Source organism: Eptatretus burgeri, chromosome 5 (genome assembly GCF_056783735.1).
Source record: "Eptatretus burgeri isolate ZD-2024b chromosome 5, Ebu_testis_v1, whole genome shotgun sequence".
Lineage (NCBI taxonomy): Eukaryota > Metazoa > Chordata > Myxini > Myxiniformes > Myxinidae > Eptatretus > Eptatretus burgeri.
In genome coordinates, this window is record NC_140965.1 from 19,058,605 (window position 1) to 19,072,708 (window position 14,104).

Genomic DNA, 14,104 nt, shown 5'->3' on the forward strand with positions numbered 1-14,104 from the left:
AAACCGTCTCGTACCCACCGGATTCCTCTTTCATTTTTTTCATCAACTTTGGATTGCATACAAAGTGGACGCAGACGGGCTTTGCATTTTGAGATGCTTTCTGGTCTTCCACTGTTATTCTGTGATTGCTAATCACAACATTTTCAAATTCAGCAAACCGCTAGTTCGGGGTCATCTGGGATGAGGCTCCATTTTGTTGCGTCCACATCCCTATTTAAACTTCCGTAACAGACTCCGAGCGTTTCTCCACATGCGCTGACTCTCCACAAACTGCAGCCAGCTGGCGATGAATGAGAGATCGCCCACTCAGATGTAAATAAAACTTGATAACACGTTGCTCATGCAAGCTGAGAGCGGCCATTTTGCACCGTACAAGTACACGAACGACACCACGTGACATGCACTGTCACCATAGTGTTGAATGATGTGGGAAAACAGGCCATTGACGTGTTAAATTGTTCGGTTCCCATTCATGCATTTGGGAATTATGAATTAAAAGACCGTCGTGTTTGAACACGCCTCATACAGTGCCGAGAGAGAGACGGAGTTGACATCCCCTTCCAAATTTTTCACCTTTTGCTACCTTATAGCCTGGAATGAAATTACATTAAATCAGACTTTCCCCACCTTTATTTACACATCATAACCCACAACTTCCAAGTGAAAAACAAAGTCTACAAATCTCAGTAAATTAAATAAAAATACAAAACTAGAATATCATGATTGGATAGGTGTCCACCCCCCTGAGTTAATACTTGGTGGAAGCAGCTTTGACAGCAATTACAACTGTGAGTCTGTAGGAATAGGTCTCTACCAACTTTGCACACCTTGATTGGGCAATATTTTCTCATTCTTCTGCACAAAACTGTTCAAGCTCAGTCAAGTTGTGTGAGGAGCGTTAATGGACAGCAATCTTCAAGTCATGCCACAGATTTTTGATTGGATTTAGGTCGGGGCTCTGACTGGGCCACTCAAGGACATTTATCTTTTTGTTCCTTGGCCACTCCAGTGTAGCTTTGGGTCATTGTCATGCTGAAACGTGAACTCCCATCCCAATTGCAGCTTTCATGCAGAGGGCAGAAGGTTTTCTTTTTGGATTTTTCTGTATTTTGCTCCATCCATTTTCACTTCTATCCTGACAAGTGCCTCAGTCACTGCTGATGAGAAACATCTCCATGCTTCACAGTAGGGATGGTGTTCTTTGAGTGATGTGCTTTGTTGGGTTTGCGCCAAACAATGATTTGTATTTAGGCCAAAAAGTTCCATCATGGTTTCTTCCGACCACAAAACTTTTTTCCACATGGCTTCAGAATCTCCGGAGTGGTTTTTTGCATGCCTCAAATGGGACTCAAGGTAGGCTTTTTTGAGTAATGGCTTCCTTCTTGCCACCTTACCATACAGTTCAGACTTGCGGAGTGCTTGGGATATTGTTGTCACATGCACAGAGTGACCAGTGTTTGCCATAAAGGCCTGTAGCTCTTTCAGTTTCCATTGGCCTGTTGATGACCTCTCTCTCTCATCAGTCTCCTCCTTGCTTGGTCATCCAGTTTGGAGGGATGGCCTAATCTAGGCAGGTTTTAGTGGTACCATACATCTTCCTCTTCTTAATGATTGGTCTCGACCTTGGTTTTTCAAACCCGGGGGCACGACCCCAAGTGGGGTCGCCGAGCAAATTTCGTGGGGTCGTGGGCGTCCGCTTGCAGCGAATAAAAATTGTCTATTTTCGATCGGTGTTCGCTTTTACGGGATGTAATATAAACGGTTCGTTCAAAGTATGGGAACCGGCGCAACATGACGCTTGGAATGGGATCCAGCAGATGCGCGGGCTCGCTGAAGGGCGGTTCATTTTGGCGGGAAATTAGTGGTTTGATCCACGGCCTCTCAGACTCAAACTCTGACTCTATCATTAACGTCTATTCACGTCTCCACGTACGACTCGAGAACTTATTTGTGATGGCAGCACCGGCCACCATCAAATCTCGAGAACGGTCTTACGAGGATAAATTTCTGGACCTTGGATTTTACTACGTGGTGGATAAAAGTGGGGCACAGAGGCCTCAGTGTGTGATTTGTTTTGAAGTGCTTTCTACGGAGTCTATGAAACAAAATAAGTTGCAGAGGCATTTGACTACAAAACATGCGCCTTATCAGGATAAGGAGAGGGCGTTCTTTGAGAGGAAACTTCTTGCACTCAAGAATACGCGTTTTGACAGAGAGGGTACATGCCATCAGACCAATTCTCGGGCATTAGAGGCCTCGTATCGAGTGTCGCTCCATGTTGCCAAGACTAAAAAGCCTCACTCCATTGCGGAAGAACTCGTGCTGCCATGTGCAAAGGACATGGTATCTCTGATGGTTGGGGAGGAAGCGGCGAAGAAATAACAGTTATACCCCTCTCTGACAACACCATCCAACGCAGAATTGAGGATATGAGTCTGGACGTAATGGCTCAGGTCGTACAGAAGATCAAGGAATCGACGTGGCACGCCATACAGTTGGACGAGTCCACTGATATCGCATCGTACGCGCAACTCATCGTCTGGGTCCGCTTCATCAAGGCTGATAACTTTGTCGATGAGCCTCTGCTCATCAAACCATTGGAGGCCACCAAAAGCAAGGACATTTTTGGGAAAGTAGAGCAGTTTTATCGTGACCATGATCTGGACTTCGGAAAGTTGCTCGGTTCTACAACAGACGGCGCGCCAGTAATGTTAGGAGTGCGTTCTGGATTCAAGGCTAAATTGCTTGAGGTGGCTCCTCAGACCTCCATGGTACACTGCATGATTCACCGAGAAGCGCTCGCCTCTCGTACTTTGTCAGAAACATTGCAGAGCGTGCTCTCAGAAGTCGAAGTAATGGTGAATCACATCAAATCGAGCACCCTCAACACTAGGTTATTCAGGCTATTCTGCCAGGAGATGGACGCCGACCATCAGAATTTACTATTCTACACTCAAGTCAGATGGTTATCTCGAGGAAACCTTCTTCAGTGTGTTTACGAGCTCAAAGATGAACTGAAGGAGTTCCTACGCACACAAGGGAAAACGGCATGGGTAGCGTTGCTTGAGTCAGACTCTTGGCTGTCAGAACTGTGCTATCTCGTTGACATCTTTGAACATCTCAATGTCCTCAACCGCTCCCTCCAAGGCAAAGACGCCAACCTCATGATTTTTCGCGACAAAATGAGCGGATTTCTGGCGACTCTAATATTACTGGCAGACAAAGCAGCTGTTAAGCGCTTCAGCATTTTCCTCCGTCTGGTGGAGCATCTAACGACCTGCCAGTACGATGATACTGAGCTCGACAGTCTTTCTGGGGAAATAGCACGTCACCTTTGGTCGCTCATTGAACAGTTCGAGCACTATTTCCCTGAGCTGGATGTGCAGTCCATTTCTGTGGTTCGGGATCCTTTCACGGCTCCACTGGACTCGATTGCTGATGAAGATGATACAGCACAGGAAGAGCTTGTACAGCTCCAGCAGGATTCAGGAGCGCAGGCTCTTGCGCGGACGAATTCGTTGTCGACATTCTGGTGCAAAATGCTGCCGTCGTACCCGACCCTGTCACGGCGCGCCATTAGGTTCTCATGCCATATCCTTCATCATACTTTTGTGAGCAGTCGTTCTCCACCATGGTGGTGATTAAAACAAAGTACAGAAATCGCCAAGAAATGGAGCATGATATGATCCTGGCATTGTCATCTACTTCTCCACGAATAGAGAAGTTGGTTTCTGAAAAACAGGCTCATCCTTCTCACTGATATATCTAAATGTCATTCGGACTAAACTTCTGAAACATTCCACTGTACTATTTGCATACTGTTGGCTATTCTCCGTTCACTCGTCTATGAAAGCATGACGATGGTGATTAAAGTAAACAGCAAATGTTCTTGTGTCATATGAAATCTTATCTTATATATTATGAATTGCGTTTTGAATCTTTTGGGTCGCGCGATGCAGAGAGGTTCTGAAATTGGGTCGCCAATAAAAAAAAAAGTTTGAAAACCACTAGTCTAGACTATGCTCCAAGGGATATTCAAGGCTTTTGAAATATTTTTATTCCAATTCCCTGATCAGTGTCTTTCCGCAACTTTATCTGGTATGGGAGGTCTTTTGAAAGCTCCTTGGTGCTCATGATTGAATATGCTGTGAAATGCACTACCCAACAAAGGAAACTTACAGGAACAGCTGATTTTACTCTGAAATAATCAGAATCACTACAATTTAACACAGGTGGAGGACAATTAACTTGGTGTGTGATTTTGAAGGTAATTAGTTGCACCTGAGCCAATTTACAATTGCTATAATTGGGGGGTGGGGGGAGGTGAACACTTATCCAGCCAAGCCTGGTGTAGGCTTAGAGGTAGGATGACTGGCTTGGGATCCCAGGGTCCTGATTTCAAGCCCAGTTGGCCACTGAATTAACACCAGGTAGGGTTGACTCATCCTGTCATCATAATATAATGGGCGTAAGCCTGGAACTTCCAACACACTTTTCTCCGAACATATTCTGTTCATACTTCCGAAATCTTCACATTATGTGTTCCATGTATTTACGCAGGTGATAGCGGATTCAAAAAAATCGAATATAGATAGAATTTTCAAAGAGGGAATCGATGACGTCACAATCAGCAGCGTTCGGCGGCAAACCGATGGCTGGGTCCCAGACGACGTGCTTTACTTAACTAAGTCCATGAGTTCAGGACGTTTGTTCAACTCAGCATTCTCGAATTTTATCCTGCCATGTTGTTAATCTGTTGATGGAGGTCATATAGAAACGATGAATATGTTAAATCGTTCGTGTTACTCATCCGGCACTACGTGTCAAGGCTAACAATCTCAAGCGACCGGTCTCAAACGCTACCATGGGCACCCAGACATGCCACCAATATGAACCCAGCTGTTGAATGCGGCGTAAAACATCCAAAGAAACTACCGTAACCGAGTATGGTGATCCGTCCTGTCCCCCATACCCGTCGTCGATGGGTATCTGCTTGTGATAATAATGAAGAACTGGATTCATGTCAAGTTACAACACCACAACCTCCATGGTATTAACACTCTAAACAAACAGATTTTATTCAACTAACCATTATAACCAAAACTAGAGCAAAGTCGATAGCACACCATCGCAAATCCCCGTGCTTCCCACCTGAAGCAAAGTTGAAAGATGGTGAAAAGTTCCACTAGGAAATGACCCAACATCAAATTTTGAGTTGAAAATAAAAATAAAAATCATTTCACCCCTGTGAGTCAAACTCCCGACCCCCTGGGGCATGAACCGAGGGACTAGTCCCCCCAAAAATCGTTACATATTGCATGCGCCCCCCCCCCCATGTTGATTGCATCCATCCATCCATTGGGACCATTCCCTGTGCAGAGCGTTGGTGCTGCCTAAGCAGTCTCCTTGGCTATTGGACACAATCCTGGACAGGTCGCCACTCCGACAGAGTACACCAGCATGCTGGCACTCATTTTGCCGAACCTCGGAAGGATGAGTCAAGATGAGATAAGGCAAAGTCAACCCCACCTGATATTAACTCATCAGCCGAGCGGGATGTGAACTCGGGACCCTCGGATCCCAAGCCCACCACCCTAACCATTAAGCCAACACCAGGCATAATGTTGATTGCAGTTCCAAAATTTAATTTAAACGTCTTAAAACGTGCCCATAATTGCAGTTTTTGACCACAGCTCATGGGCAGGGCCAAAAAATTATACCGCTCTCACACCTTCTTGCCATGTGATGATCATAACTACCAAGTTTGAATTTCCACATGACCGTTTAGGAAGAGATCGTGTGACAGACAGACAGACACGGAGCGGATTACAATACCACCCCCCCACCCCACCCAATCCTACCCGATTTTTTTTTTCAAAAAGCATGAGGATAACAACATTTGTATACAATCCAAATCCATTGTATTTAGACTACACTGAGCATACAAACTCACCCGTGCCCTCTTTGCCAAATCGGCTTCGGAGAGTCCCTTGGCAGCAAGAGTTCCTGGTCGGATTACTGCGAAGACACAGGGAATGTTCAGACACGGGGGTGCAGCATACGCACAAAACAGGCATCTAAAAAAGGTGACCAACGATTGGCAAATGAGAAGCAAACAATTTGCTGAAGATTCTAAATTGTTCACCAGAAATTAAAACCAAACTCTACCCACTCCCCACCCCCACAAGAACAATCCTCCACTTTGCTGAAATAATTTGCTACGTACATCCTTCCCGTGCCAGGTACAAGTTCCGCCGGTCGTTGGGCTGGCATTTTTTTGTCATTTGCTGTGCCTCTCCACGGCTCAGTGCCAAAGCAACCAGCAGCTTCCTCCCACCCACTACGATACCTGCATCCTTCACCACCAACCCCACCACACCCAATTACATCACAGACAGCACTGATCATGACACCGCCGTTCACACCGCTCCCCTTACCAGTGACCAAACTTACCACCTCCGAGCGCTTCGATTCTGCAATGCAAGACTGTGCTGCTCCTTGGGATTTAAACTTGGCAAATGCACAGCCTGTAAAAACAAGATTAGGGAAGGGAGGTAAAGATGGAAAAGGTAAATCAACGACTCAAACTTATATTGATTAGCCCCATTTAAAATGGTTTGGTTTCAATTTTGTACCAAATCACTGTTTGTTCATCAATCACCAATATCCCATTCCCTCGAACAAAGCTGGCTTCTAACAAACGGGTGGTAAGAAAGAGGCCATTACTGAAAGAGACATGTGAAAGCTCATACGGAGTTTGGGAAAAAGCATTTTAATGATACTGCAGGCATGCGGAGAAATGTTTTGTGGCCAGACGAGACAAAAATTGAACTTTTTGATCGAAATTCAAAGTGTTACATCTGGTGCTAGCCGAACACTGCACATCACCCAGTCAACAGCATCCCTACTGTCAAGCATGGCGGTGGCAGCATCATGTTATGGGACTGCTTTTCATCAGCAGGGACTGACGAGCTTATTGGGATAGAAGGGACAATGGAGGGTGAAAAAGTACCGGAGAATCCTTGATGAAAACCTGCTTGCGTTTTTTTGGGTAGACATTTCAACAGGACATTGATCAGAAGCACAAAGCTAAAGCCACACTGGAGTGGCTGAATAAGAAGAAAATAAATGCTCTTGAGTTGCCCCGTCAAAGTCCTGACTTGAACCCAATTGAACATTGATGGTGAGATTTGAAGATTGCAGTCGGTCAACGATCCCCATCAAACTTGGGCAGAACTAGAGCAATTTTCACGTGAAGAATTGGGAAAACATTTCACCATGTCACTGTACAAAGCTGGGAAAGACCTCCCCACAAAGACTCACAACAGTCATTGCTACAAAAGTTGCTTCCATCAAGTGGTGACCTAAAGGGCTGAAAACTTTTACAACCAGTGAATTGTGATTTGTTCAGGTATTCCTGACATGTAACCTCCTTCAACTATAACAGTGTTTAGTTTGATCTCTTCAGTTATGAAGAAAAAAAAGCTCATTTGGAGAAAATGTTTCCACGTCATTTGCAATTCATAGAAATGTGGCATTAATCGTAGGGAGTAAATACTTTTGCAGGCCACTGCACCATTATGACTACAACGGTACTTGGTCGAGCACAAACCGCCACCAGGCTGAACAGTTTACGTTTTGTATCAAACTGATAGGCTGGATCTGAACCAAAATCTAAATCGACATTTTCTCGTCACCCACCCAACTCTTCCACCAAGTGTCGTCCGAATCCATCCATAACGTTTTACGATATCCTGCTCAGAGATAACCAAACAAACAGCGGTGAAAAACATAACGTCTGTCCACCTTTGGTGGCGGAGGTAATCGAGTATTAATTTAAAGCAAATTAAATGATTTAAAATTGGCAATTAATATCTCGATGTCACGGATGTAATATTTAAATTTGGTAAACCAATCGATGCGATGGGAAAAAGTGCATCTATGAGAAACCTCGTTGGTGGAAATCTGAAAAGTTTGTCCAAAACCCCATTCAATAGGGTCATTTAAAAATGCAGACATTCCAACAATTTCATCACGAATGTCTCAGGAACACGCAGGTGATTGTACATACATCCGACGAACGACAACGATGCTCCGAGAGGTCAATGTGCTTTTTACATGAACTACGAGGACAATGGACCACTAAACAGTCCATGAGAATTGAACCTGATATCCCAGTATCACAAGTTACAGGCAAATGGACTTTGGTTTAAAATAGTTTTAAAAAACCGATGTATGATGTACATGGATGTCTGTGGTCACAACCCGTGCATTCGGTTTGGGGGGGGAGGGGGAAATCACCTTACAGTTAAGTTTCTCATGCAAAACTCGAACCAGGAATGCAGCACAAAGCGAGTGAAAGAACAAAGTCGCCATCTCACCTTTGGAGCGTTCGGTGTCTGGGTGAACGACAATCCGGACGTAGCACAATGGCCCAAACCGCTGCAGCACCTTCTCAAGATCCTCTTCATCGGTCTCAAAAGACAAGTTCCTGTCGTGTTCGGGAGGAACAAATAAAGCGACGACGACAACAGCAGCAAGAAAGATGCTGGAGCATCACGTAATCCCAGTCGAAACAAATGGGGTTACAATTCCCAACTCCAATGTACGTACACGCATGCACGCACCCTCAAAATCCCATTGTAAACACAAATGGCTACAAATCCTAGAGAAATACACAAATGAGTACGCAACCCCACCACACCACGAAAATACGATCATCAATGAGGAAACTCTACCTGATGAAGGTGGTGCGTCCTTCACCTACGTCACTTGGCCGGGTTTCATGTTCTGGAGAATTCCCTCCTGGTTTGCAGGGGATCAAGGGGTGGGGGATACGGGCGACGAAAAACCACAGTGGATTGGGTGACGAGTCACTACGCTAAAGTCTAGTACACAGTACTCCAGCCGAGGGGGTATTATTCTCAGGAAGATGAAATATATATATATATAATCGTAATCGCCCAGCACGCACAGCCTTACGAGACGTGCAGGTCCAATGTTAGACGACATGGCAGTACGTTTTCCCCTCCATAAGTAGATATTAACAAAAATAAATAAATAAAGTTTGCATTCAGAATACAAAAACGTTCCAGGGGTTTTGCTCGATTGCAAATCATTTTTCAATTGAGAACAAACCCCATTGTGATCCAATGTCAAATTCAGTCTTACATAATCACATCAATAAAAAGTGAATAAATGTTAACAAACAACAACAACAACAACAACAACAACAAAAAAAAAACTCAGCCTCCTAACCCCATCACCCCTTTCACTACATCTGGGAGGTGTGCACTACCAACAGCTATCCTGTTGTTGCTCATCTTACAACATCTGGCCTTCTCATTAGAGATCTAATTAGATTTCACTCTGCTTTGGGAGTGGGGGTGGGAGGATAAGTTTTGTTTATTTTGTCAGACTTTCATTAATGCAAACAAGTCGGGATGCAACAAACATGCCGCGTGCTCAATACATGATTCACCATCTATCAGACTATGCCGATTGTGATTGTGACTTCATCAGAAGCTCATCCAATCCAATCGGTGTGAAACATTTCTGGTAAAGGTGAGGAGGGAGAAGGGAGCTCACGTCTCGAAGTGACAAACCCTTCACCTTCAAAATCAGATTCTGCCAATTCATCGGTGTTGTTGCTCTCATTTTCATCCTCATCTTCCTCGTCCTCATTCGTTTCCTCATCATCTTCCTCACCAACTCTGAAATCCAAAGGAAGGAGGACATTTAAAACAAATGTCAGTCGAAAGAAAACACCCTTTTGATCGCAACCAGACAGCCCACCATACTACACCCCCCCCCCCCCCAACACCCAAGGCGGTCTCAACAAAACAGTCCCCCACCTCCCCAACCTGCAACCTTCAACCAACTCCCAGGCAATTTCAACCATACGTCCCAACAGCCCAATTTCCCAAAATCCGTCCTTACGGTGTTGTGGATAGTTCAAGAGAAGTTGTTGAACTTTCCAAGTGCTTCATGTTGTCCTTCGCTTTTCCTGCATCATTATCAAAAACAATTAAAAGATTAAATTTAAAAACAATTAAAAAAAAAAAGCAAACACCCAAACATATGGGAGCCCGAGCACACAAACAATCAAAATACTTCGGCCAAACACTCCAGGTATACCACTGACGAAATAAACAACACGGAAAGCACTGGAGCACAAACCTTGAGGCTTTGCGAGGACTTCATACTTGCATTTTGGAATAGCCCAGTCAATCGCGACAGGACGTCCTAAAAACAACACGCACCTTCATTTGAGCTTCCCATCCAAATTTGGTAAAACACTGCCATCTCGTGTCAGCTTCACATCTCGTGTCATATATATATATATATATATATATATATATATATATATATATATATATATATATATATATATATATATATATATATATATATATATATATATATATATATATATATATATATATATATATATATATATATATATATATATAGTGGGGAGAACAAGTATTTGATACACTGCCGATTTTGCAGGTTTTCCCACTTACAAAGCACGTAGAGGTCTGTAATTTTTTTATCATAGGTACACTTCAACTGTGAAAGACGGAATCTAAAACAAAAATCCTGAAAATCACATTGTATGATTTCTAAATAATTAATTTGCATTTTATTGCATGAAATAAGTATTTGATCACCAACCAACCAGAAAGAATTCTGGCTCTCACAGACCTGTTAGTTTTGTCTTTAAGAAGCCCTCCCATTCTCCACTCATTACCTGTATTAACTGCACCTGTTTGAACTCATTATCTGCATAAAAGACAGCTGTCCACACTCAATCAATCAGACTCCAACCTCTCCACAATGGGCAAGACCAGAGAGCTGTCTAAGGACATCAGGGACAAAATTGTGGACTTGCACAAGGCTGGGATGGGCTACAGGACAATACGCAAGCAGCTTGGTGAGAAGGCAACAACTGTTGGGACAATTTATGAGAAAATGGAAGAAGTTCAAGATAAGTCAATCTCCCTCGGTCTGGGGCTCCATGCAAGATCTCACCTCGTGGAGCCTCAATGATCATGAGAGGTGAGGGATCAGCCCAGAACTACATGGCAGGACCTGGTCAATGACCTGAAGAGAGCTGGGACCACAGTATCAAAGAAAACAATAAGTAACACACTACGCCATCCTGGATTAAAATCCTGCAGCACACGCAAGGTCCCTCTGCTCAAGCCAGCGCATGTCCAGGCCCGTCTGAAGTTTGCCAATGACCATCTGGATGATCCAGAGGAGGAATGGGAGAAGGTCATGTGGTCTGATGAGACCAAAATAGAGCTTTTTGGTTAAAACTCCACTCGCCGTGTTTGGAGGAAGAAGGATGAGTACAACCCCAAGAACACCATCCCAACCGTGAAGCATGGAGGTGGAAACATCATTCTTTGGGGATGCTTTTCTGCAAAGGGGACAGGACGACTGCACCGTATTGAGGATGGGGCCATGTATCGCGAGATCTTGGCCAACAACCTCCTTCCCTCAACAAGAGCATTGAAGATGGGGCGTGGCTGGGTCTTCCAGCATGACAACGACCCGAAACATACAGCCAGGGCAACTAAGGAGTGGTTCCGTGAGAAGCATCTCAAGGTCCTGGAGTGGCCGAGCCAGTTTCCAGACCTGAACCTAATAGAAAATCTTTGGAGGGAGCTGAAAGTCTGTGTTGCCCAGCGACAGCCCTGAAACCTGAAGGATCTGGACAAGATCTGTATGGAGGAGTGGGCCAAAATCCCTGCTGCAGTCTGTGTAAACCTGGTTAATAACTATAGGAAACGTCTGATCTCTGTAATTGCAAACAAAGGTTTCTGTACCAAATATTAAGTTATGTTTTTCTGATGTATCAAATACTTATTTCATGCAATAAAATGCAAATTAATTATTTAAAAATCATACAATGTGATTTTCAGGATTTTTGTTTTAGATTCCGTCTTTCACAGTTGAAGTGTACCGATGATAAAAATTACAGACCTCTACGTGCTTTGTAAGTGGGAAAACCTGCAAAATCGGCAGTGTATCAAATACTTGTTCTCCCCACTGTATATACATATATATATATATATATATATATATATTTTTTTTTTTTTTTTTTTTTAAATAAATCATAAATTTACCGGCGTTGATGCAGCGTTTTACACCACCTTCTTTAACACGTTACATCAATATTTGTGCCTGTTGTTTGTGTCCTTTATGACATCCTTAAAAACACGAAGATTCCCATTTGGAATGAATTTCAAATTTGTTTGACTGCCAGACAGGTAGAGTAAAAAATAAAATAAAAATCACTTCACTTCTCTCTGTGCATGGGTGATCAGGACGAATTCAGAACCAAAGCACTGCTAAATTTGTGGTTTGTTTTCCGATACCCGCTCAAAACATAACATTCCGTTGAAATCAATTTCCTCGATCATAAACTGACATTTGAAGACAGACAGACAAAGTGAACCACCAGGCAGATACTTTTAGCTTTGCGTGCGGAGTTATAAACAAATCCATTAAAATAACCGCATTCCGTTTTAAAAATGGAAAGAGAACAAACAAACGAAGCTAAGAAATCGGGATCATTTTCATTTTATTCGAAAACATATTCAATTCCGATAAGCAAGTGCTCAGTGCTGATTTGGGGTGGGAGGGGGGAGGGAAGTTCTTGATGGTGTGTGTGCCATCATCATCATCATAATCATCTGAAACTCTCCCCCACCCAGCCCAAATCAGGGCGAAGGTGCGACATTTATCATCATCTCACGTGCAACGGGTTTGACTTTGTAAGAAATGACGTCATTGAACTGAAGGCTCTCATCTCGCTGATCGGCACGTAAAGTGAAGACTTATCGATGTCTTTACTCGCTCTTCCTTGGTCATCCTTTAAAAATTTCATTTACAAAAACACCATTGAAGGATTCAACATTGGTCCTGGAATCGTGAGTTCGGCCATAATTGCATCAACTGGTACATCCGACACAGCACCGATTCCTATCCAAGACACTTGCAAATAAAACATCTTGAAGGCAAGAATTTGATGAAGGAGGTTAAGAATGAATTCCTGCACGAGCTACGTACACATCCTTAACAATTCTACACTGACGCTTCCACTCTGAAGGTGTGTGTGTGTGTGTGTGTGTGTGTGTGTGTGTGTGTGTGTGTGTGTGTGTGTGTGTGTGTGTGTGTGTGTGTGTGTGTGTGTGTGTGTGTGTGTGTGTGTGTGTGTGTGTGTGTGTGTGTGTGTGTACATCTTGAGGAGTAATAAAAAGTACCATTTTTGTAATACACATAAAAAAAACAAATAGACCAAAGTGGAACCAACAATCCAGATCAAATTCGGATGACGCACAGATATATATATATAAATTATTTATTCCAAAACATGTTTTCTTTGTTGTTTTTTTTTTTCAGCAACTTGCATTTCACAAACCAAGAAAGACAAACACACGATAAGTGTCTAATAATGACAAGCATACGACCCCATGATCGAAAATGTGGCCGGGCGGTAACGAGGGGAGGGAGGGAAGGCGCAGCCTGCGATTGTAGAGACAAGAGCCAAAACCTCACGAAGAGGTCGCTCAGCACAAGTATTCGAATTGCTCTGGCTTTGTTTGCAGCAAACAATTCAATGTACAAATCAACATACTTAAAGGCACAAACAAGTGGAATAAATAAAAATGAAAATGTTAGTGTTTTTTTTTTTTGTTTTTTTTTGCAGTTTATAAACAAACTGATTATGACGTCATACAGGCTCCTCTCTCACCTTGAATCTTCTGTAGATTCATTTCTTTCAAAGCGCGAGCAGCATCTTGTATCTTCGAATACTGCACAAACCCAAAGCCTTTCATCTTCCCATCTGAGAACACGATCAACAACTATGAGAAATTAACAGCAGCAAAAACCAGAATAGCGAACAGATTTGGAAATAAATTCACCAATTACAAACTCATACACCATATAGAGATGCGCATTCCTGAAAAAAATTACTGCCTTTTTTGTCGGATGGAAAAGCTACATAGCTTGTGCGGCGTGCACATATACACAATGTGCAGGCCAAGGACGGTGCCGCGTCTGCAAATCACCGAACCAGGCACGGGTG

At 43.4% G+C, this 14,104-nt stretch overlaps 1 protein-coding gene across 1 annotated transcript in view; it reads right to left on the reverse strand.

The window, feature by feature from the left end:
- RBM28 (RNA binding motif protein 28) overlaps window positions 1–14,104 on the reverse strand; it is a 37,650-nt gene that overhangs the window by 17,408 nt on the left and 6,138 nt on the right. Inside the window, exons 5-13 of the mRNA XM_085880898.1 lie at window positions 13,769–13,861; window positions 10,180–10,245; window positions 9,940–10,006; window positions 9,613–9,713; window positions 8,739–8,805; window positions 8,382–8,491; window positions 6,454–6,527; window positions 6,227–6,356; window positions 5,954–6,018 (exon numbers count right to left, since the gene is read on the reverse strand). Of these exons, the coding sequence (XP_085737024.1) occupies window positions 5,954–6,018; window positions 6,227–6,356; window positions 6,454–6,527; window positions 8,382–8,491; window positions 8,739–8,805; window positions 9,613–9,713; window positions 9,940–10,006; window positions 10,180–10,245; window positions 13,769–13,861 (773 nt within the window). The remainder of the gene's footprint in view (window positions 1–5,953; window positions 6,019–6,226; window positions 6,357–6,453; window positions 6,528–8,381; window positions 8,492–8,738; window positions 8,806–9,612; window positions 9,714–9,939; window positions 10,007–10,179; window positions 10,246–13,768; window positions 13,862–14,104) is intronic.